Source organism: Caretta caretta, chromosome 20, assembly GCF_965140235.1.
Source record: "Caretta caretta isolate rCarCar2 chromosome 20, rCarCar1.hap1, whole genome shotgun sequence".
Classification (NCBI taxonomy): Eukaryota; Metazoa; Chordata; order Testudines; family Cheloniidae; genus Caretta; species Caretta caretta.
This window is the reverse complement of record NC_134225.1, coordinates 11017404-11041540: the sequence shown is the minus strand read 5'-3', so window position 1 is coordinate 11041540 and position 24137 is coordinate 11017404. Positions and strand designations below refer to the sequence as shown.

The following is a 24137-nucleotide window of genomic DNA, read 5'->3' as shown; positions in this document are numbered from 1 at the left end:
GATTCAGGTCTCTCACCTGCCAGCGGCTTTGTCATTCCCAGGTAACAACAGAGCTGGAAGAGCGAGAAGAAGCAACGGTGAGTAACACAGGGTGTCTCTGAATCCCAGCTTGGCACCCCCAGCACCCCCACCCCCTGTGGCTCCCCTTGCCTGGGGCACCCAGGGGCAGGCCTCACGTGGGGCACTGGGGAGAGTGAGTCAGCACCGTGTCCTTGACCCAGAACCAGCTGCCCTTGCCAAGGTTCCTGGGGCCCAGGCTGGTCAGGGTGTTTACCAGACACTGTACAGGGTGGCTGGGTCTGATGTGCTGGACCGGGGGCAATGGGGGATCAACCTGCTGAGGGAGGGAAAAGGGATCTGAGCACATTCAGCCCCCTCCATCCTCCCTCCCACAAGCCCCCTCCCCTACACGAGATGGGGGATTCGGGCTCAGCTCTTCCCAAGTGTCTGGTCTCCTCCCACTGGAGGTGGCAGGGAAATCACATGCTTGCTGGGTTCAGGGCTGTGCAGCCCCATGGTGGCTGACACTGGTGAGAGCAGATGTGAACTGCCCCAAACCAAGGGTGACTTTGGCCCCACTCCCTGCTGTCGGGGGAACTGTCTGGGAGCTGGCATCCCTCACGGCTGGTACCTTCTGCTCCCAGTGTCAAGTCGTCCTCAAAGCTGGTCCCGTTACTACTGCATCCTGCAAGAGAGCAATGGCTGAGCAGATCCCTGGGAGCTGGGCCAGCAAGCCCCGGGCTGGGCAGGGCGCTCACTGAGAGCAAAGGGGGTCCTGGTTCTGGGAGTGCTCAGAGCACCCAGGGCTGGGCAGCTCGGTTCATGGACTGTCCCCTGCCCCCTGATGAGTGGGGCTCGCCGACCACAGGCTGGTCCCTGCACAGGGTCATGATTGGTAACATGCAGCGACCTGCTCCCCCGACCCCGGCTGGGCCTGCAGTTCCGTCCCACAGGACCATTCCCTCTCAGCTCCATAGCTCAAACCAGCTCCGAGTGCCAGCTCCTGACACCAGGAAGGGGCCAAGAACAGGGGAGAGCAACCTACCATAGGGGGCAGGCAGGCCAGGCTCCTCAGGCAGGACCTCCATGGATGCCCTAAGCCAGAGAGAAGAGCCCGTTAGCAGCTATTGTTGTCATTGTTATTTCAAGTGTCACGGTCTCCCCAGTTCCCTGAGCCCCTTGCAGACTGAGGGGGTCTCTCCCTACTGCCCCCAATGCAACTTCTTACCACTATAACTTCGCTGACCCTCCTCTGCCTCCAGAGAGAGTAAAAGGCATCCAGCCCCATGAAAAAAGGGAGTGATGTACAACGGGTGTGTGGGGAGGGACAGGGTGGGAGTGGGGAGGGGAAGCATGCGAGGGGAGGGCTGGGATGGGTGTGGAGAAGGGGGCAAGATGGGTTTGAGGGGAGCGGCTGGAATGGGATGGATGTGAGGGGGTGGGGATGGGGTTGGATGTGGGGATGGGGGTGTGGGGAAGACTGGGATGGGTGGGGACAGATGTGAGGGTTTGGGGATGAGTGTGAGGGGCAGGCTGGGATGGGGTGGGATGGGTGGGAGGGGACAGGGATGGGGATGATGATGAGGTGAGGGTGATCGGGATGGGGGTGAGGGGAGGGTTGAGATGGGAGTAGGGATCATAGAATCATAGAATATCAGGATTGGAAGAGACCTCAGGAGGTCATCTAGTTCAACCCCCTGCTCAAAGCAGGACCAACCCCAACTAAATCATGGGATGGTGGTATGGGGTGGGGATTGGTGTGAGGGGAGAGCTGGATGGGGGTGGGGATGGGGGCAAGGATGAAGGGGTGATCACTAGCAGCCAGCATGGATTTACCAAGAACAAATCATGCCAAACCACCATGATTTCCTTCTTTGTCAGGGTAACTGATTTGGTGGATAGGGGGAATATGGTGGACATAATATACCTGAACTTTAGCAAGGCTTTTGACACAATCCCACATGAAATTCTTATAAGTAAGCTGGAGAAATACGGGCTTGGTGGAACTACCATTAGGTGGATACATAATTGGTTAAACAACCACAAACAAAGAGAAGCTATTAATGGAATGATGTCAGATTGGAAGGAGGTCCCAAGTGGGGTTACACAGGGATCTGTTCTGGGTCTAGTGTTATTTAAAATCTTTATTAATAACCTGGATCATGGGTGGTGGGTGAACCACAGGTATTGGGAGGCTAGCCCCCATCCCATCCTGCCTCTCCCACCCCCCTTCCTCTACTGAAGCCCAGAGGCTCCCTCCCCCGCGGCCGCCAGCCCCTCACCCCCAGCCCCGGGCTGCCCAAGTGCTGGGTGGGTGGGCAGGTGGTGTGCACCCCCCCAACCCCGGAGCGCCAGGTGGCGCAGCCCCAGCCACCCCAAGCCCCACCCAGCCGGCTTCCCAGAAGAGGAGGCAGCCTGCCTGGGCTCGGGCAACTAGCGTCAAGCAGGAGGGGACCTTGGGGCGGAAAATGGGAGGAGTCAGGTGAGGCTGTTTTGGGGGGCATAGCCTTCCCCAGCCTATGCTATGCATTGCCCATGACCTGGATGTTGGTATAGAGAGCACACTGATCAAATTTGCAGATGACACAAAGCTGCGTGGGGGAGTGCCAACACTTCAGAGGATAGAGCTAAAATTCAAAGAGATCTTGATAAATTGGAGAACTGGGCTATAGACAGTGAAATGAAATTCAACAAAGACAAATGTGAGGTGCTTCACTTAGGGAAGAAAAACCAAATGCACAAATACGGAATGGGGGATAACTGGCTTGGCAGCAGCACTTCTGAGAAGGATCTGGGAGTTGTGGTGGATCACAACCTCAACATGACTCAGCAATGTGCTGCTGTTGCAAAAAAAGCAAATGCAATTTTGGGTTGCATTAACAGAGGCAGAGCATGCAAGGCACGGGAGGTGATAGTACCCCTCTACGTGGCGCTGGTGAAGCCTCATGTGGCGTACTGTGTCCAATTTTGGTCACCATTGTATAAAATGAATGGAGAGACACTGGAAAAGATCCAGAGGGGAGCAACAAAGATTATCAAAGGGTGGAATGCCAACCATATGAGCAAAGGCTGAAGCTACTGGATATGTTTCATTTGGAAAAGAGACGATTAGGAGGGGAATCATAGAATCATAGAATATCAGGGTTTGAAGAGCCCTCAGGAGGTCATCTAGTCCAACTCCCTGTTCAAAGCAGAACCAACCTCAACTAAATCATCCCAGCCAGGGCTTTATCAAGCCTGACCTTAAAAACCACTAAGGATGGAGTTTCCACCACCTCCCCAGGTAACCCATTCCAGTGCTTCACCACCCTCCTAGTGAAATAGTGTTTCCTAAAATCCAATCTAGACCATTCCCACTGCAACTTGAGACCATTGCTCCTTGTTCTGTCATCTGCCACCACTGAGAACAGCCGAGCTTCATCCTCTTTGGAACCCCCCTTCAGGTAGTGCAATCTTCAGATACTTGAAAGATTGCCGTAAAAAAGATGGAGCAAAGTTGTTCTTTCTTGCCACAGAGGGCAGGACAAGAGGCAATGGATTTAAACTACAGCAGGGCAGATATAGATTTAATCTCAGGAAAAACGTCCTAACTGTAATAACAGTAGGACCATGGAACAGACTGCCCTGCGAGGTTGTGGAAGCTTCTTCACTGGAGGTTTTCAAAAGGAGGCGGGACAGCCATGTGCCTGGGATGGCTTAGACACAACAAATCCTGCATCTTGGCAGGCAGTTAGATTAGCTGACCCTTGCGGTCCCGTCTAACCCTATGGTTCTATGATTCTATCACACACACACACACACACACACACACTCTCTTACACACAGAGGGCAGTTGGACTCACCCACAATTCTGCAGCCAAGTCTCAATCTTGCTGGAGGGGCTTCCTGTTGGAAATACAAAAGTCCATCAGATAAACCAGGGAGAACCCTTCCCCTCCCCCTTCCCAGCCCCACACTCCCAACTTGCACCTCTCTGTGCCAATAGCCCCATGACCTCCTTAGGACCAGTCCCAGAACAACATGCTGTGACGAAGTGGGCCTGTTCTTAATGTTTCCTCCGAATATTGTGGGGGTGCCTCAGTTCCCCCCTATGCAGTTCTTAAGTATCTAGGTGGTGGGGTAAGGGTGTATGATCATTGCAGAGCCCTAGAGGGCAGGTGTGTGCAGGGGTCTGGACACAGAGAATGGCCAACACCCTGTTTCCTGGCAACTGATGGCCTGGGCCCTTCCCCCCCTGCAAGGTGAAAGCTGAAGGGTTGGAGAACAAAGGAATCAGGTGCCCTCCTGGCCCGGGAAAGGAACAAAGCCCAGAGGAGTGGGGCCTGGAGGGGGAGTCAGTTTGGGGCTGGCTGGGACATGGAGTGAAGTGCAGACGTGGTTGTCTGGCTCACTGCCCCCAAAATGGACCCAGCTGAGGGGTCCCGTTCTCTGCACCTGCAAGCTCTGTTTTAGACCATGTTCCTGTCGTCTAATAAACCTTCTGTTTTACTGGCTGGCTGAGAGTCACGTCTGACTGCGAAGTTGGGGTGCCGGACCCTCTGGCTTCCCCAGGAGCCCCGCCTGAGCGGACTCGCTGGGGGAAGCGCACGGAGGAGCAGAGGAGGCTGAATGCTCCGAGGTCAGACCCAGGAAGGTGGAAGCTGTGTGAGCTGTGTGTCCTGAAGACAGGCTGCTCACAGAAAGGCGACTGCCCCAGAGTCCTGACTGGCTTCATGGGGAGCAGTTCCAGAGCATCGCCCAGGGACTCCGTGACAACTGGTGGCAGCCGTGGGATGTACTGCACCCCGTGGATGGCGCTTCCTGCAGTAAGTGACTGGGGAGCAGTAACACGAAGGGGGATTGCCGAGGACCAGACCTGCTGAAGGCTCAGAGAGGAGCGTTTTCGGGGGGCAGTTAACCCCTCGGAGTGTGTGACCAGCGAGAAGGACTGTGCAGTAATGGGGTCCCCCTGGGGACTGCAGTGAGCAGTCTCAGGGGCGGAGGAGCCTGCAGCTTGGCCCGGGGAGAGAGAAGGACTTTTGCAGTAACAGGGTTCCCCTGGGGATTGCAGCGAGCAGTCCAAGGGGCGGAGGAGTCTGCAGCTCGACCCTGGCAAAGAGGTGGTGACCTCGAGAAGGGCTGGCACACTAGGGGTTCTCCCTGGAAACCGTGGGAGCTGAGAACACACAGGCCTGTGAGTCCACAACAACTTGGGAGGAGCGGAGTGATGGCCTGTCACCGTCTCCTTAAGAAGGACATTGTAACCCTGTGCAAAAAGAGAGGGTTGAACGTTGGAAAGTTCACCGAAGCACAGTTAATCGTGCAGCTGGAGGAGGATGACCGCTCTAAGGAACAGATTCCTGACCCCAACTGGGGCTATAGCAGGATCTGGGAGCAGCTGGAGTGGGAGCCAGGCATCGCCAAGACTCCTGTCCCCGACCAGACGGGGGTCTTCACGATCGGGTTCCCCATCGGGGGATCGAGACGGACGGGATTGGAGCTGAGTCCGAGAGAGCAAGAGGACCGTGGGAGACAGCGAGAGCCTGAGAAAGAGCTGCAGAAGCAGCAGCAGCATGAACTGGCGGTGCGGGAGCGGAGAGGCCGGGGTGAGTGGGGATAGATCCCGGGGGGCCAGTTCCGCAGGGAACCTCGAGACTAAATTGCTGCCCCTAGTTAAGGAGGGGGGGAGGTGTGGATGCCCACCTCACTGCCTTTGAGCAGGCTGGCGATTTGAACCAAGGGGACCCTGCGGAAAAGCCCCGGTGTCTAGCTCCCTTGCTGGGTCCCAAGGCCATAGACTCCGTCAGTCAGATGGGTGGGGAGGTGGACAGGCTCCCACTCCTGACCCCAACCTATATGTCTGTGTGGAGTTTCCTGGGGCCAGGCCCCTCGGACCCCCAGTGGGAGCGGAAGGTGATGGTCAATGGGGAGACATTCCTGGGGTGGCGAGATCCTGGGATAGAGAGAACTGGTGTCAGGCCCTGGGTGGTGCAGCCTCAGATGCTGAGGGGCTGTGTGAGCTGGGTGAGGGTCCCAGGGATGAAGCCCCTTGCCCTGCCTATGGCCCAGATCCCTGTGCAGACCCAGGAGGGGTGAGGCTGGCTGGTCGTTGGGGTGCCCCAGGACACCAGCTGCGAGACCCTGTTGTGGGGTGACTGTGTCTCTTTGGGACAGGATCCAGGCCCTGTTCCTGTAACTGCCGAGGGTTTGAATTTGAATCCAGGGAACCAATCGGCGGAGAGGGAATGGTCAGTGAAAATGCAGATGACCTGGCTGGCAGCAGGGAGGAGCCACTAGGCTCAGGCTACCTGCCTGCCTGTAACCAGACCCCTGGGGCTGGGTGGGACAGAGAGATGCTCCCTGCCCCCTTGCACACCAGAGTGGGGACTCTCGCTGGCTCTGATGCATTGAGGAAAGCAGTGGCCTGCCCCCACTGGGACAGCAAGGGCAGTGCTGAGCACAGTGGGAGCTGAGACCCCAGCTGAGTGGGGGGAGACACAGGCAGGGCAGGGGATCTGTGGGGAGTGGCAAGGTGCTTGGTAAGGAAAGTCTGGATGAGCCTAGGCAGCCTTGTGATCTGATGGCTGTGTCCAGTCAGCAGGGTGGGAAGGCGAGGAGAGTGGAAGATGAGAGTCCCTGGACCTTACCTGTTAGCTGGGTGGAGAATTGGGACAGTGAAGGAAATGGGTCTCTGTCTGTCAGGGGTATTGACTTGCCTATGGAGGGAGCTACCCTGATCTCCAAGCAGTTGTCTGTGACCAGCCTTGTGTGCTGGGACAAAGGGAATGAGATCCCAACCTGTGTGTCTGGTAAAGGAGAAAGTGTGTCCGGCTCTTCTTGGTCTGTGGAGCAAACAGAACGGGCCTTTCAGCCTGTGATGGTTGAGGGTCGTGCAGTTGTCTCAGAGCTGGTTCTGGATTCAGCTAAAGCCCAGGAAGGGAATGGTCCTAAGTTTGTGTCTGCTCGGGAGAATGGCCCTGTAACTAGGTCGCATCCAGTTAGTGTCTATGTAAAATCCCGAGACCAGACAATTCTGGTTCTTGTATTTTGCCTGTTGCTAGTGTGTTGTTGGAAAGGGTGGAGCAACTCTGTCTAATCAGGGTGAGATCCTAGCCAGGGCACAAGGAGAGCATGAAGGTGTGTGATTGTGTTACCTACTGAGGGTGTGGAAACCTGTAGCAAGGAGGAAAAGATTCCTGAATTTGTGTGTGGCAAAGGGAAGGAGAATGCTTCTAACCTTTTATCTAGAAAGTCTGTAAGTTTGCCTGAAAGGGGATTGTGTAGGAATCCGCCTGATGGGCCAGAGGTGATTCTGGATGTAAGGGAGATCCAGAAAGAGTCTGTTGTTGCTCAGGAAAGTGTTCCCCTAGAGCAAGCCCTAGGTAAAGAGGGTAAGAGCAGAATTTCTTGGAGGGGTGAATTGTTGCATAGAAAAGCCCTCGAGAAAGGAATCCTCATGGAGTCTTTGCAAGCAGTTTACTGCAACTGAAGGGTGTGAAAATGATTTAATCAAGAAAGTTTCAGTTCCTAACAGCCAGAAATTTTCTGTTGTAAATGGATCCACTGACTTTCCTGTTGAAAGATCCAGTGTGGATAGCTTTGAGAAGGTCTCAGATGGAGTGAAAGCTGTTAAGAAAGGTATACCGTCCTATAACCAAGTGGCTGTGTTTGGCCAGCTTGTTGAGGAGACAAGGTTGTGGAGAAAGGGATGTCTCCATGCTAGTTCTGTAAGTGAACAGTATGTGGCCCAGGTCAAGATGGGGGCCCTTGACCAAGAGAGCCCGAATTGCAGCCCTCCAGACTGGAGCTCTGGGAGAAAACCCAATCCCAGTTTGACCCCCTGGGGTTTTGGGGTGGCCAAAGGGCATGGGCTGCAGAAACCTTCCCACATGCAGCCTGCTAGTGCTATCGACCACCCCCGACCTAAGGGAGGGCGTGAAACTGGAAGGGCCTGGTGTAACCCCTACCAAGGAATGGGAGAGATGCTGGGGCATCCATGGGAACATTGGTGGCTTCGAACTTCCCCAGGTCACCGGGTAAAGTGACCCCGCTCAGTTCGATCTCGAAGGGGGGAGAGATGTGACGAAGTGGGCCTGTTCTTAATGTTTCCTCCGAATATTGTGGGGGTGCCTCAGTTCCCCCCTATGCAGTTCTTAAGTATCTAGGTGGTGGGGTAAGGGTGTATGATCATTGCAGAGCCCTAGAGGGCAGGTGTGTGCAGGGGTCTGGACACAGAGAATGGCCAACACCCTGTTTCCTGGCAACTGATGGCCTGGGCCCTTCCCCCCCTGCAAGGTGAAAGCTGAAGGGTTGGAGAACAAAGGAATCAGGTGCCCTCCTGGCCCGGGAAAGGAACAAAGCCCAGAGGAGTGGGGCCTGGAGGGGGAGTCAGTTTGGGGCTGGCTGGGACATGGAGTGAAGTGCAGACGTGGTTGTCTGGCTCACTGCCCCCAAAATGGACCCAGCTGAGGGGTCCCGTTCTCTGCACCTGCAAGCTCTGTTTTAGACCATGTTCCTGTCGTCTAATAAACCTTCTGTTTTACTGGCTGGCTGAGAGTCACGTCTGACTGCGAAGTTGGGGTGCCGGACCCTCTGGCTTCCCCAGGAGCCCCGCCTGAGCGGACTCGCTGGGGGAAGCGCACGGAGGAGCAGAGGAGGCTGAATGCTCCGAGGTCAGACCCAGGAAGGTGGAAGCTGTGTGAGCTGTGTGTCCTGAAGACAGGCTGCTCACAGAAAGGCGACTGCCCCAGAGTCCTGACTGGCTTCATGGGGAGCAGTTCCAGAGCATCGCCCAGGGTCTCCGTGACACATGCTCATTGGGATGAGCAGGGTGGGTGCACCAGCCTGGGGATCTCAGTGGGTTTTCCTGGGAAGTGGGCCCTGCACTGGCTGGGAGCTTCACATCTCAGGCTGAGCACTGAGCCTCTTCCTCCTGTAGACAGAGGGTGCAAGTCCAAGGGGGAAGGTCCAGTCAAGGCCCTGGCCACTCTACAAGGAGAGGTCTCAGCCCCAGGAACAGGGGCAGGGGTTGGGATTGGGGGCTTTGGCGTCAGGAATGATCTGTTAGGGTCAGGGATGCAGCCACAGGGCTGGGCCCAAGGTCAAGAATGGGGTCATCAGGGTCAGTTGTAGGGTCATTTGATGGAAATTTTTTCCAGTTCCTGGAACTTTTTCAGGGATGTTTTTGCAGCTCTGAAAAGGGGATGGGGGGGAGGGGGGGAGGGGAGGGGCAGGTGTTGTTCTGCCCAGTGCTCAGAGAGAACAAGAGCGGACACAGTCCCGCCGTGCACACCCGCCCCTTGGGAAGCACAGCACAGGAGTTAAAGGAAGAACCCATTTCCCCCCCCCCCCCCCCCAACACTCACCCCACCCCTGCCCACTTCCCCAGCTGCTCTCCCACCTTCGAAGAAGACATCGTCTAGATGTGGTGGCTGCAGCCCGGACACATCCCGCACGGCCACCGCTGCCTCCTCCTCCAGCACAGTGGTACGCCAGCACCGGCTCTGCCGGACCCACGCTCTGCGCTTCTCCCAGGATGAGGGGCTCAGCACTGATGCAGCCTCCATGGCTCGCAGGGCCACAGGACTTTCTGGGCAGAGCCAAGACCCTGAGAGAAACCAACAGTCAGTCACTGCATCCACGTCTGAGCTGAGCCACACCTCCTGTGGTCTCTGCTGACAGGGCACAGCCGGGGGTCGCCTTCTGCAGCTCACCAGGGGAGCCATGCCTCCCACGGGCTCCCAGGGCCCAGAACCTCTCCCCTTCCCAGAGCCCAGAACTGCTCCCATTCCCAGCACCCAGAACTGCTTCCATTCCCAGTGCCCAGAATCTCTCCCATTCCCCAGCACCCGGAATCTTTCCCATTCCCAGCGCCTGCAACTGCTCCTGTTCCCAGTGCCTGCAACCACTCCCAGTCCCAGCTCCTGGAATCTCTCCCATTCCCAGTGTGGCATTACACCCCATATTCTTCATAGTAATATTAATATGATATGATTATGGCATAGCTATGATGTATTTTATGCAAGATGGGTCATGTAAGATATCATTGGAAAGGTTATGATTTACCGAATATGATTACCCTTTTTGTATGCATGTATCATTTTGGTATCTGAAGTTAGGACTATTGTGTATGTATCTATTACAAATGTGTGTACACCTTGGAAACGCTCACTAGGCAGAATGCAACGAGCCTAGATGGCTGGCTGGGAAGGACCATTAGGAAGAACAATAGGTCTTTAGAAGATGCTACTCTTCCACCAGGGAGCCTTCCCGAGGATGCTACAAACAGCCTCTGACACATGGCTGCTATGGCCCTACAGAGACATGTGACCAAGTTGCCTGGTACTGGATTCCATCATAGAATACCAGTGTTTTTCCACTGAAAGGCATGGGAACTAAAGTTGGAGAAGAAAGGTTCCCGCCATATGCAAAAGCTATTTAAGGCAGCGGAGTGACATCATTGTGGTTCTTCATGGACTTCCTGCCCAAAGGAGACTCTTGGAAACATCTGAGGAACAGCTACTGAACTGGGGGAGAAGGGCTGAACCCAGGCTAGAGGAATTTCTAGCCTGTGAAAGAAATACCCGGGGGTTTAAGATGCAAGCAGGTGCAGCTTTCCCTCAAGAATCTCTGCAAACTGCCTAAACTAACAATTAGGGTGAGAATTTGGTATTCATATCCAATTTCTTTAGTATATTAAGCTTAGATTGCATGTTTGCTTTATTTGCTAGGTGATCTGCTTTGATCTGTGGGCTATCCCTTATAATCGCTTAAAATCTATCTTTTGTAGTTAATAAATTTATTTTTGCTTTGTCTAAAACCAGTGTGTGTGCAAGTCATTACTTGGGGCAGAAAGCTGTGTATATCCCTCTCCACACTGAGGGAGGGGGCGAATTTTATGAGCTTATGCTGTACAGTTCCCTGTGCAGCGCAAGATGGTATAACTTTGGGTTTACCCTTCAAAGTGGGGTGTGCACTTGAGTGACTGGGCAGTTCCTTAGCTGAGCCTTCCCACGCCAAGCTGATCTCAGCATCTGTGTGTACCTGCAGCTGAGTGTGTCCCTACCTGTATGTGTGCTGGAGGGGGCTTGAGGACCTGTCACGGCAGTACAGTGTAAAGGGAGCCCAGGCTGGTGGATCAGGAGGGCTCAGTGGTACCCCAGTTCCAGGTGGCACCCCAGGGAGAACCGGTCACACCCAGCACCCAGAAGCACTCCCATTCCCAGCACCTGGAACCTCTCTCATTCCCAAAACCCGGAACCTCTCCCATTCCCAAAACCCGGAACCGCTCCGGTTCCCAGTACCTGGAACCGCTCCCATTCCCAGCACTTGGAACCTCTCCCATTGCCCAGTGCCCAGAACCACTCCCGTTCCCAGCACCTGGAACCACTCCCATTCCTAGTGCCCAGAACGGAGAAAGTTAAGAGTGAGTTGATCAGAGTCTGTAAGTACCTAAATGGGGAACAAATATTTCCGAAAGGGCTCTTCTATCTAGCAATGAAAGGTCTATAAGGTGGATAGACCTTTAAGGTGGATAAAGGTCTATAGGGTGGAAAGGTCTATAAGGTGGATAGAAAGCTGGCTAGATTGTCGGGCTCGACAGGTAGTGATCAACGGCTCAATGTCTAGCTGGCAGCCGGTATCAAGCGGCATGCCCCAGAGGTCGGTCCTGGGACCAGTTTTGTTCAACATCTTTATTAATGATCTGGATGATGGGATGAATTGCACCCTCAGCAAGTTCGCAGATGACACTAAACTGGGGGGAGAGGTAGATATGCTGGAGGGTAGGGTTAGGGTCCAGAGTGACCTACACAAATTGGAGGATTGGGCCAAAAGAAATCTGACGAGCTTAAACAAGGACAAGTGCAGAGTCCTGCACTTAGGACAGAAGAATCCCATGCACTGCTACAGGCTGGGGACCGACTGGCTAAGCAGCAGTTCTGTAGAAAAGGACCTGGGGATTACAGTGGACGAGAAGCTGGATATAAGTCAGCTGTGTGCCCTTGTTGCCAAGAAGGCTAATGGCATATTGGGCTGTATTAGTAGGATCATTGCCAGCAGATTGAGGGAAGTGATTATTCCCCTCTATTCGGCACTGGTGAGGTCACACCTGGAGTACTGTGTCCAGTTTTGTTCCCCACACTGCAGAAAGGATGTGGACAAATTGGAGCGAGTCCAGCGGAGGGCAATTAAAATGATTAGGGGGCTGGGGCATTTGACTTACAAGGAGAGGCTGAGGGAACTGGGGTTATTTAGTCTGCAGAAGAGAAGAGTGAGGGGGGATTTGATAGCAGCCTTCAATTACCTGAAGGGGAGTTCCAAAGAGGATGGAGCTCGGCTGTTCTCAGTAGTGGCAGATGACAAAACAAGAAGCAATGGTCTCAAGTTGCCGTGGGAGAGGTCTAGGTTGGATATTAAGAAACACTATTTCACTAGGAGAGTGGTGAAGCACTGGAATGGGTTACCTAGGGAGGTGGTGGAATCTCCATCCTTAGAAGTTTTCAAGGCCCATCTTGACAAAGCCCTGGCTGGGATGATTTAGTTGGGGATTAGGTCCTGCTTTGAGCAGGGGGTTGGACTAGATGACCTCCTGAGGTCCCTTCCAACCCTGAGATTCTATGATTCTGTGATTCTAACATGATCCAGTGCTGAAAGTTGAAGCTAAACAAATTCAGACTGGGAATAAGAGTAATTAACAATTGGAACAGTTTACCAAGGGCTATGGTAGATTCTCCCTCACTAGCAATTTTCAACCTGATTTATCTTATGCTCCAGTTCAAACAGGAACTTTCTATGATTCTATTTGGGGCAGGTCTCTGGCCTATCAATCCTGAAGCACTTGCATGAGAGGAAAGTGATCAGGAACAGCCAGCATGGATTCACCAAGGGAAGGTCATGCCTGACTAATCTAATCGCCTTTTATGATGAGATTACTGGTTCTGTGGATGAAGGGAAAGCAGTGGATGTATTGTTTCTTGACTTTAGCAAAGCTTTTGACACGGTCTCCCACAGTATTCTTGTCAGCAAGTTAAGGAAGTATGGGCTGGATGAATGCACTACAAGGTGGGTAGAAAGCTGGCTAGATTGTCGGGCTCAACGGGTAGTGATCAATGGCTCCATATCTAGTTGGCAGCCGGTATCAAGTGGAGTCCCCCAAGGGTCGGTCCTGGGCCCGGTTTTGTTCAATATCTTCATAAATGATCTGGAGGATGGTGTGGATTGCACTCTCAGCAAATTTGCGGATGATACTAAACTGGGAGGAGTGGTAGATACGCTGGAGGGGAGGGATAGGATACAGAAAGACCTAGACAAATTGGAGGATTGGGCCAAAAGAAATCTGATGAGGTTCAATAAGGATAAGTGCAGGGTCCTGCACTTAGGATGGAAGAACCCAATGCACAGCTACAGACTAGGGACCGAATGGCTAGGCAGCAGTTCTGCGGAAAAGGACCTAGGGGTGACAGTGGACGAGAAGCTGGATATGAGTCAGCAGTGTGCCCTTGTTGCCAAGAAGGCCAATGGCATTTTGGGATGTATAAGTAGGGGCATAGCGAGCAGATCGAGGGACGTGATCGTTCCCCTCTATTCGACATTGGTGAGGCCTCATCTGGAGTACTGTGTCCAGTTTTGGGCCCCACACTTCAAGAAGGATGTGGATAAATTGGAGAGAGTCCAGCGAAGGGCAACAAAAATGATTAGGGGACTGGAACACATGAGTTATGAAGAGAGGCTGAGGGAGCTGGGATTGTTTAGCCTGCAGAAGAGAAGAATGAGGGGGGATTTGATAGCTGCTTTCAACTACCTGAAAGGGGGTTCCAAAGAGGATGGCTCTAGACTGTTCTCAATGGTAGCAGATGACAGAACGAGGAGTAATGGTCTCAAGTTGCAGTGGGGGAGGTTTAGATTGGATATTAGGAAAAACTTTTTCACTAAGAGGGTGGTGAAACACTGGAATGCGTTACCTAGGGAGGTGGTAGAATCTCCTTCCTTAGAGGTTTTTAAGGTCAGGCTTGACAAAGCCCTGGCTGGGATGATTTAACTGGGAATTGGTCCTGCTTTGAGCAGGGGGTTGGACTAGATGACCTTCTGGGGTCCCTTCCAACCCTGATATTCTATGATTCTATGTGACACAGGAAGTCTGACTCAATGATCACAGTAGGCCCTTCTGACCTTGGAATCTATGATTGTATGAATTGCTGCCCTTCCCAGCGCCCAGCATGATTCCCAGGGTGTGTCTATATGGGAAGAGGGACATGTTCTGAACTCGAATTAGCCAGCACAGGACACCTAGCAGTGAAGACAGGGCAACTTGGCTTTCACTCAGGTGAGGCACGTTTGCCAGGGGATCTTTTTTTAAGCTTTTGTTCATTTCTTCATGGGCTCTGTGGGCTCCTTCCCCCTCACCCCCAGCTTATGCCATCTGTGAGCGGGTGGGTGGGATGAGCCCTGATTTTGACATGTCAGAAATTCCAGGAAATTGGGGCCCTGGCATGCAGTTCTGCTGTGCAGCCAGATTGCTGGGGTTACTGTCAGGCACCGTGGCCTGGCAGCACAAACCACATTGTCTGGGGCAATGCAGATCAGAGTCCTGGGTGCTGCCCAAGAGAGCAGGGCCCAGGCTGTCTGCAGTGAGCGGATCCAGCTCCGGGACAAGTGAAGAACCGAGAGTCTGGCTGGCGAGGAAACACTGAGGAACCTTCCCTTCCCTGAGCTCTTCCCAGCAACAATGACCAGATTCCCGTCACTGACCCCCCCAGCCCAGCACATAGGCTCCGAGCAGTTCCATCAGCAATGGTCCTGCTGGCAGCTCCAGCTCCCACTCTCACCAACAGAGCTAAGGCGGGGGAACCCTACGCTGAGATAGCAGGGCTGTGGGTCAGGACTGAGGGGCATTGACAGAGCCTGTGTGTGGGGACCCTGGAGCTGGAGCACTGAGCAATCTGAGGGTCACATTCTATTGCCATGGCCCAACCCGGGTAGTTGGGCTGGACATTGGGGAGGTGCCACCCCAGGCTGCAGAGATCCCAGAGGTGCTATTACAGCCTATATTGTGCCCAGTCCAGGGTAGAAAAAGGGAAGGTGTGAACCCTCAGCCCCTCCCTGCTCCACCCCCCTGCCCAGCACCCTGCCCCCGTGTGCTGCTCCACAGGGAGTCCACACAGAACAGGGCACTGTTCCATGCAGAGGGTACACTCCCTACCCCTCATCCCTCCGCTGCCACAGGCTGTCCTCGCCCTGGCTGGTTTTCCAGCCAGCGACCCGCCATGCAGAACATACCCCTGTGAAGGGGAATGATCTGTTAGGATCTGACAGAAATTTCAGGACATTGGGGCCTGCCCAGGCATGCGGTTCTGCTGTGCAGCCAGATAGCTGGGGTACTGGCAGGCAGCACCCCAGCCTGGCCAGCAGCAGCACTCTGGCCTGGTAGGCAAAGCACAGGCCACCGCTCCTCTGCGCAATGCAGCTCAGAGTCCTGGGTGCTGCACAGGAAAGCAGGGCCCTGGCTGGCTGCAGCAAGCGGATCCAGCTCCAGGACAAATGAAGAATAAATGGTCAGTTTTCAAACTGGAGAGAGGTAAATAGTGGTGTCCCCCAGGGATCTGTAGTGGGACCCGTGCTGTTCAACACACTCATCAATGATCTGGGAAAAGGGGTAAATGGTGAAGTGGCAAAATTTGCAGATGATACAAAACTGTCCAAAGCTAACTGGGAAGAGCTACAAGGGGATCTCGCTAAACTGGGTGACTGGGCAGCAAAATGGCAGATCAAATTCAATGTTGATAAATGCAAAGTAATGAACATTGGAAAACATAATCCCAACGATACATATAAAATGATGGGTCTAAATTGGCTGTTGCCACTCAAGAAAGAGATCTTGGAGTCATTGTGGATGCTTCTCTGAAAACATCCACTTAATGTGCAGTGGCAGCCAACAAAGTGAACAGAATGTTAGGAAGTATTAGGAAAGGGACAGATAATAAGACAGTAAATATCATAATGCCACCATATAAATCCATGGTACCCCCATCTTTAAAAAGCTATATTAGACATGGAAAAGGTCCTGAGGAGGGCATCAAAAATGATTAGGGGTCTGGAACAGCTTCCGTATGAGGAGAAATTAAAAAGTCTGGGACTGTTCAACTCAGAAAAGACACAAGTACGGGGGGATGTGACAGAGGTCTATAAGATCACGAATGGCGTGGAGAAAGTGACTAGGGAAGTGTTATTTACCCCTTCACATAGCATGAGAACCAGGGTCACCCAATGAAATTACTAATCAGCAAATTTAAAACAAACATAAGGAAATATTTCTCCACACAACATACAGTCAACCTGTGGAACTCATTGCCAGGGGATGTTCTGAAGGCCAACAGTATAACTGGGTTCAAAAAAGAAAGCGATACGGTCATGGAGGATAGATCCATCAATGGCTGTTAGCCAAGATGGTCAGGGGTGCTACCTCATGCTCTGGGTAGCCTTAAACCTCTGAGATAATTGCCCTATTCTTTTATTCCTTCTGAAGCATCTGGCACCAGCCACTGTCAGAAGACAGGACACTGGGCTAGATGGACCATTGGTCTGACCCAGTATGGCCGTTCTTATGTTTTTATGTCCTACCCACAGTGGCTACCACATGTCCTCCCCACACATATATACAAGGGCAGAGGGCGGTGTGGCCTGTGATAATCCCACCCAACCACTGAGTGGAAAATTGCGGCCCCCTCCTGCAGATGGAAACTCCTGCAGCATGACAGCTGGGCGGGCACCAGGTGTCCAGGCGAGGGAGGCGAGCGACTCACCCTCCATCAGCTTAGCTCAGGCATTCCTGCATCACCAGCAGTTACCGAAACCACCGCCCACTCCCTGCAGCCGTGAGGATATCATAGACGCTGCATAGCTAAATCACGTGAACAACAGCCCTGGGGCCCATGGCCTCCCCTTCCAGGCCATCCGTCTTGTGCTGGCCCAGACCAGGAGTCATGAGCGTCTGAGAGTGGCTCAGGGTCTATGTAAGACAAGCTGGGAGGGTCTCAGCCCAGTTCCCTGAGTTGCCTTCTCTGCTAGGCTGGTGTGAGGCACCCGGCCAGGAGCCAGAGGGGGAGCTCTCTTCACCGTCCCCCTGCTGAGGACAAACAGATCTCAGCCCTGCGGCGGAGCAAGCCGTGCGCAGAGAGACATTCACCGACAAACTGGAAGCAGCAACCCCCCCGTACGTCCATGGCCCACATGGGAGAATTACCAGGGCCAGTCAGTCAGAGAGACAGAGTTCACTGTACCATCAGGGCCAGTGCCCCCACCCCACCCCACTGAATGTGTGGCCATGCCCCAATCACAGCCAAGGGGCCGCTCAGGGCAGCGCTTGGGCCCCAGCGTGCCCTGCACCATCACGTCCAATGGCAGGATTTGGGTTTAGCTCTCATGGCTCCCGCCACAGTGAGATCTGGAGGGGGGTCTGCCTGAGGGACAAGCAAGATAGCGGTGTTTGGAGACCCCCTCCACCCCCCACGATTGGGTTGATGCTGAAGAGCTTGAGGTCACCACAGGCAGCAACAGGCTGTGGCATGTGACTGCAGGGAAGCACTTCAGAAATGTCTGATTTCTTCTAACACTGAATAAGGAACTCTTCTAGAGTTCTCCCTATGACTACCCCATCTCCACTTCCACTGCCATCTTCTCCAGCCTCCCTGTGCACTCCCGGGTGGTGCACAAACCCGCATGCGTTTCCTAAACCCCCTTGCAAGCGGGATTGTGTCTGTGCAAATATTGGCCGCATGGGGAAGTGCTGTGAATCCTCCTGCAAATTGATCTTCTCTTCAGGGGAGTGTCTGGGGCTGAAGGGCCTGTGTGGCCATCTTGTGGAGAAGACTTGTCACATGACTGAGGAGGTGCCAGTCGCCCAGCTCAGCCAGTAGATCACAAACACCCGCTGCTCAGAGCAGCACCAAGGAGAGTCTCCAGGAGCCACTGGGAAATTATTCATAGATCCACCGAAGGGGCCATTAGACCCTCTAGTCTGACTCCTAGATAGCTCAGGGCAGAGAATGTCACCCAGTCCCTCTGTGCTGCTGAGCCCACTAACTTGGGTTTGCCTAACGCCTCTTCCAGAGAAAGGCTACAGTCCACATTGGAAGAGACCAAGAGAGGGAGACTCCAGCCCTTCCCTTGGGAGTCTGTCCTAATGGTTTCAGAGTAACAGCCGTGTTAGTCTGTATTCGCAAAAAGAAAAGGAGTACTTATGGCACCTTAGAGACTAACCAATTTATTTGAGCATAAGCTTTCGTGAGCTACAGCTCACTTCATCGGATGCATACTGTGGAAAATGTAGAAGATCTTTTTATATACACATAAAGCATGAAAAAATACCTCCTCCCACCCCACTCTCCAAGGTAACCTATTTCCCCTTGTTCCCCCCCCCCCCAGACGTTCTTGTTAAACCCTGGATTTGTGCTGGAAATGGCCCACCTTGATTATCATACACATTGTAAGGAGAAAGAAAAGGAGTACTTGTGGCACCTTAGAGACTAACCAATTTATTTGAGCATGAGCTTTCGTGAGCTACAGCTCACTTCATCCAACAAGTTTTTTCATGCAGTTGATAGATTTCCACTCCATACGGCTAAATGCAGTGCCTTGCATAATGACAGGTTTCAGAGGAACAGCCGTGTTAGTCTGTATTCGCAAAAAGAAAAGGAGTACTTGTGGCACCTTAGAGACTAACCAATTTATTTGAGCATGAGCTTTCGTGAGCTACTGTAGCTCACGAAAGCTCATGCTCAAATAAATTGGTTAGTCTCTAATAAATTGGTTAGTCTCTAAGGTGCCACAAGTACTCCTTTTCTTTTTGCGAATACAGACTAACACGGCTGTTCCTCTGAAACCTGTCATTGTAAGGAGAGTGATCACTTTAGATAAGCTATTACCAGCAGGAGAGTGGGTTTGTGTGTGTGTGGGGGGGGGGGGTGAGAAAACCTGGATTTGTGCTGGAAATGGCCCAACTTGATTATCATACACATTGTAAGGAGAGTGATCACTTTAGATAAGCTATTACCAGCAGGAGAGTGGGGTGGGAGGAGGTATTGTTTCATGCTTTGTGTGTATATAAAAAGATCTTCTACACTTTCCACGGCATGCATCCGATGAAGTGAGCTGTAGCTCACGAAAGCTCATGCTCAAATAAATTGGTTAGTCTCTAAGGTGCCACAAGTCCTCCTTTTCTTTGTCCTAATGGTGTCGTTCGGGAAGGGGAAACGCTTTGAATAACTGGCCAAGCTGTCGCCACCTTCCATCCAAGACTCCAGCCCCCAGCGGTCAGAGCCTTAGGGTGCTGTGTGACCCCTTGCTGAGCCTGGACCCGCAGCTGCTCTCAATATAATGCTGCCTTTCACCTCCAGCTTGCTGTGAAACTCTGCCTCTCCTCTCTGGCTCTGGGTTTTCCTACCTCCGGGCTAGGTTACCCTGACTCACTGGATCTGAGGCTGATTGATGTTCAGGCTCCAGCTGGTGCAGCAGGAGTAGGGTGACTGTTTTGGCCGGGACGGTCCCTTTTTTAAGCCCTGTCCCGGTCGTCCTGACTTTTTTGGAAAAACTGGACATTTGTGTGATTGTCTGTTGGGAAGAGCAAATGGGACAAATGCCCAGTTTGGGCAAAAAAGGGGGATGCGACCCCTAGCGGGGCGCAGAGGAACTTGGGGGGGAGGCAGCAGCAATGCCAGCTCCGCATGGGAGGGAGGGCTCAGGAGAGCGGATTGGGCCCCGTGGATGGCAGGGGGCTCGGGCCTCCTTGCTTGTGGGGAGAAGAGAGGCAGGCCTTGGGCTGCCCGTGCGCGGGCGGACAGCTGGGGGCCCGGGCTGCCTCGCGCACAGGGGAGAGAGGGGGGCATCAGGCTGGTTCCAGGGGTGGGGAGAGAGGGCCTCAGACCAGCCCTCTGTGGGCGGGAGGCAGGGAGGGCTCAGGCTGGCCGCATGCGGGGGTCCCATTTTCCCTTTAGGAAAATATGGTCACCCTAAGCATGTGGCTGCCCGCCTTCTCCATGGCTCAGGCCCCTGGGAGCATACCAGGCCTGTGCTCAGCTCCCTCCACTCGCTCCAGCTCCCTGTGCTGGTTTAAAGCTTTGGTCCAAATCAGCACAGCAGCTAACGGGTCGAGTCCCAGCTACACCAGAGATCGAATTTCGATCTGTGACCCACCACAACAGCTGCGCTCCCCTGGGACCGTGCAGATCACAGAGTCCAGGAGGAGTGCAGGAGAGCTGGGGACCCCGCATTCCCAGTCAGAGGGGGTCTGGCTGTGGGATGCACTCCCAGAGATCAGGAGAATCCAGTGTCTGACCACCACCAAGAAACATCGCAAGACCTTCCTCTTTGAGAAAGCCTCTCTACCATGAGAATGACAGCCATACACTGACCCCACTTACCTGCAAACCCCAGCACTGGACCGCCTTCTCCCCGCAGACCCTGACCCCCCTTCAACCCTCAGACCCCAGCACTGAGCCCCGTTTCTATCCCCCAAACCCAGACACTAACCCCCCTTTCCCCCAGACCCTGAACCCCCTTCTATGCCTAGACCCCAGCACTGAGCCTCCTTCTCCCCCCAGACCCTGACCCCCCTTCAATTCCCAGACCCCAACATTGAGTCCCCTTCTCCCCCCAGACCCCGATCCTGACCCCTTCATTCCCCAGGCCCCAGCACTCACCCCCCTTCTATCCCCTAAACACTGACACAGACCCCCAACTTCTATCCCTTAAAACCTGTCACTGATCCCCCCCCACCCATCCCTCACCCTGCCCTCTCCCTCCAAAATGGAAATCTTAAAGAAAAGAAAAGGACCCGAAGCAGACCCTGGCCCCTCCCTGACACAGAGTCAAACTTTTGGCCCCTGCAGGCAGAACTAGCCGAGGCTGCACGAGCCACTGCAGGGACGCTGGCGCCTGCCAGGCTGCCCTTGTGCTGACTTTGCTCTGTTGCAGCGTAGGGCTCCCGGGGCACGGTACCAAAGCCACAGGGGTCATTGGGAATATCCTGCCCCCTCCCAGGCACTGCCATGGCTGGGCCAGACCCCATGCTGCCACATGCTGGGGAGTCCATGGGACGAGGCCGCCCCAGCCCTGGCTCCTGGGCAATGAGGAGCACGCTGGGAAACTGCGAGTCTGAGGGCCCATGGCGCCATGGGGAAGGGCACAAGCAGTACACAAGCCAGCCCCCCACCCCAGCGCCACAATGGCAGCTGCAGCCCCACTGGAAGCTGCAGCCCCACCCAACAACAAAACAGACCGGGGCCGACCTGCCCCCAAGTCTCCCACAACAGGCTGGGAGACAGGAGCCACAGACCCTCCCGAGAGAGAAGCAAAGGGCCACAAATGCTTCAGCATGGATATGCCAGCTCTACTCGGGTGATTCCCTCTGGCCTCCCTGCCCCCCACCCTGCCCCTACAGCCTGCCCCTGCCCTCCCCACCCTGTCCCTACCCCCTTCCCTCCCCACTCCCAACCCTGCCGCCCACCCTGCCCCTGCTTCCTGCCCCTCCCCCTGCCCTCCCCACCCTGACCCCTCCCACTGCCCTGCTCCCTGTCCGCACCACCCCTCACTCCTCACCCTGCCCCCTACTGCTTGTCTCTGCCTTCTCCACCCTAACCCTGCCCCCACCCCCTGCCCTGACCACCACCCTCTGCCCTCCCCATTCCCAACCCTGCCCCCCACCCTGGCCCCTACTGCCTGCCCCCATCCTCCCCACCACCTGCCTTGCCCCCCACTCCCAGCCCTGAGCCTGCCTTCCCCACCCCCCTTCCCTACTCCCCTGCCCCCCATCCCCTGCCATCCCCACTCTTAACTCTTCCTCCTGCCATCCCTTCTACTTCCCCACCTGTCTCCACTTCCCATCTCACCCTCTGAAAGAAAGCCTCAAGAGGGTAATTTCCCTTTGTTTCATGTACACTGTCCTGCCCACCATACAGCCCCTCCAACACCATCCCTCTGGGTCCCTCTTTCACCCCCCATCCTCACCCTCTTCCTCTCTGGCCGTGACCCCTCTTTGCTGGCGCACCTGCAAACCCTGTCCTGCGGAGCGCTTGCCCAGCATGCTCTTAGAACAGGTGCCCAGAGCAAGGGATTTTGGCTGCTCAGCGGGGTCTGTCACTCACCGGGGCTGGGGGGTGCCAGCGTGACCCTGGTCACTGGCTGACCAGCGGATCGCCGTCTAGCTCTGGAGAGGGACCATCAGTCGTGGCGTCCCGTCGCAGCACTGAGGCACCACAGCCCACGCATGCATCTGTCGTCAGCAGGGAGGGAGGAAGCTGATCTGTTTTGAAGAGGAAATTTAAAAAAATCAACAACGAAACCTCAAACGTTGACCCACATCCGCTGCCTAGACGGGAAAACATAATGATCCACCAACGCAGGAGGGGGCGGCTAATAATAGTACACAGCCCTGATATAGCCCTCTGTCATCGCCCGTCCAGAGAGGGGAAATTGAGGCACAGGGAGGGGAAAGGAGGTTCCAGAGATGCAGATAGAACCCACTGTCTTGGCTCTGGGCTCTAGCGCCATAAGGCTCAACCAAAATTGGTCCTTTGGTTACTCATGCTCTGCAAGGTGCTGTCCATTCAGTGACTGAGCACACTGGCCAAAGGCTCCTTAATCCCTGACCCCAGCAAGGTAGGCCACAATTATCACTGGGGGAAACTGAGGCATGGAGACAGGAGAGTCACATAGCAGATTGGTGGCCTGGCTGGCAGTCAAATCCAGCTCTCCAAATTCCGAGTTCCATGTTTTCAAGGTGATCTGCCCAGTGGGGGCGGGGAGTGAGTTTGTCCCAATATTCTGCTGTCTGTGATGGAAACAGGCCGGAGAAGCTGGAATAAAGACTTTGCAAATCCCATGGGCAAGCAGGGCTGGGATCTTAGTGTCAAGCAATGCAAACAACCCCAGCTGGCGGTGAGAGCACCTGCAGCTGATCTCCTGGGCCTGGCACTTGACTCCTGTCACAATGTTTCACAAGGGGGTTTGAAATGCTGGCACATGCCCATTTGTGGTCAGCAAAGTGTTTTACAGAAACCTGCGGGGGTGCTGGAACAATGTGTATTGTGGGGGTGCTGAGAGCCATTGAACCAAACTGCAAACCCTGTATCAGATGGAAACCACTTCAAGCCAGGGGGTACGGCAGCACCCCCAGCACCCCTAGCTCCAGCACCTATGAAAACCTATCCATTTAGATAAATCTTTCCTTAGAATACATTTTCAAAATATGCCTGGTCTCCTGCCAGCACCTCCATCCTGCTTCTCAGCATCCCATCAGGAGGGCTGGCCAGGGCTGGGGACCCCAGGCCTTCCCACCTGCTGGGCCAGCTGGCTCCCTGTGCTGTCTGACTCCCACAGCCTGAAGAACCAGCTGCCCCAAGTGTTGGGCAGCTCAGGGAGCCCTGGGGAACCCGGCCTTGGGGCAGGCCACATGGCAGGGCTTGGGTGGCTCAGAGAGCTGAACCACAGACTTTGGAATCCCTCAGGAATCCCTCCGAGGCCATCATCTTGGAAGGGCAGACATGGAGCAAGGGACCCTGCAAAACCTTGCAGGGGCAGAATGAAATTAACATGATTCTTATAAAAAACAACAAGGAGGAGTTCCTTGTTGTTTTTGTGGATACAGACCAACAGGGCTACCCCCTGTTACATGATTCTAATCAGTTTCACTGCTGTTCTGAAACTGGGGTCTTCCTACACTGCTGGTTAGGGCACAGAAAACTGGTGCACTGTGGACTCACAGCCTGGCTTGCCTTGCAGTAACTCACCACCTAGACAAGCCCTGGGTCAGTTTGATTGCTGCTGTTCAGTGGTGCACAGCTAGGAAACTGACAAAAATTATGTCAATTTCAGTGCCCAGCTGACCCCGATCCTGGGGAGCACATTTTGTTGCTGAAATGTTTTAGGAGTTCCAAACATTGTGGGGTTTCAGTTCTGTGAAAAGTTCTGACTTTATGGCTCTTTGTCCCAATTTGAAAATGACCATGGAACAGAAACTGGGTTTTCTGGATGGCTCAGTCTCACACCCAGTTTGCACTAGTGCAAATGGCTGCACAGTGTGAAGGAGGATCAGGCCCCCTGTCCACCTGTGTAATTGTAAGAAGAACTTGGCTCATAAATACACTGTCCCCAGCTGTCTTGGTCAT

The 24137-nt window shown here is 54.1% G+C and overlaps 1 protein-coding gene across 2 annotated transcripts in view; it reads right to left on the bottom strand.

The window, feature by feature from the left end:
* The window catches only part of TESPA1 (thymocyte expressed, positive selection associated 1), a 31920-nt gene extending 9665 nt beyond the window's left edge, over positions 1–22255 (bottom strand). The window contains exons 1-6 of one of the 2 annotated variants that reach the window (XM_075121801.1): positions 22116–22255; positions 9380–9586; positions 3843–3885; positions 1046–1095; positions 632–685; positions 17–53 (exon numbers count right to left, since the gene is read on the bottom strand). In XM_075121801.1, the coding sequence (XP_074977902.1) occupies positions 17–53; positions 632–685; positions 1046–1095; positions 3843–3885; positions 9380–9545 (350 nt within the window). In that variant the 5' untranslated portion in view covers positions 9546–9586; positions 22116–22255. The remainder of the gene's footprint in view (positions 1–16; positions 54–631; positions 686–1045; positions 1096–3842; positions 3886–9379; positions 9587–22115) is intronic. The other variant, XM_048834416.2, reaches the window with a different exon arrangement.
* Between the last annotated feature and the right edge of the window lie 1882 nt (positions 22256–24137).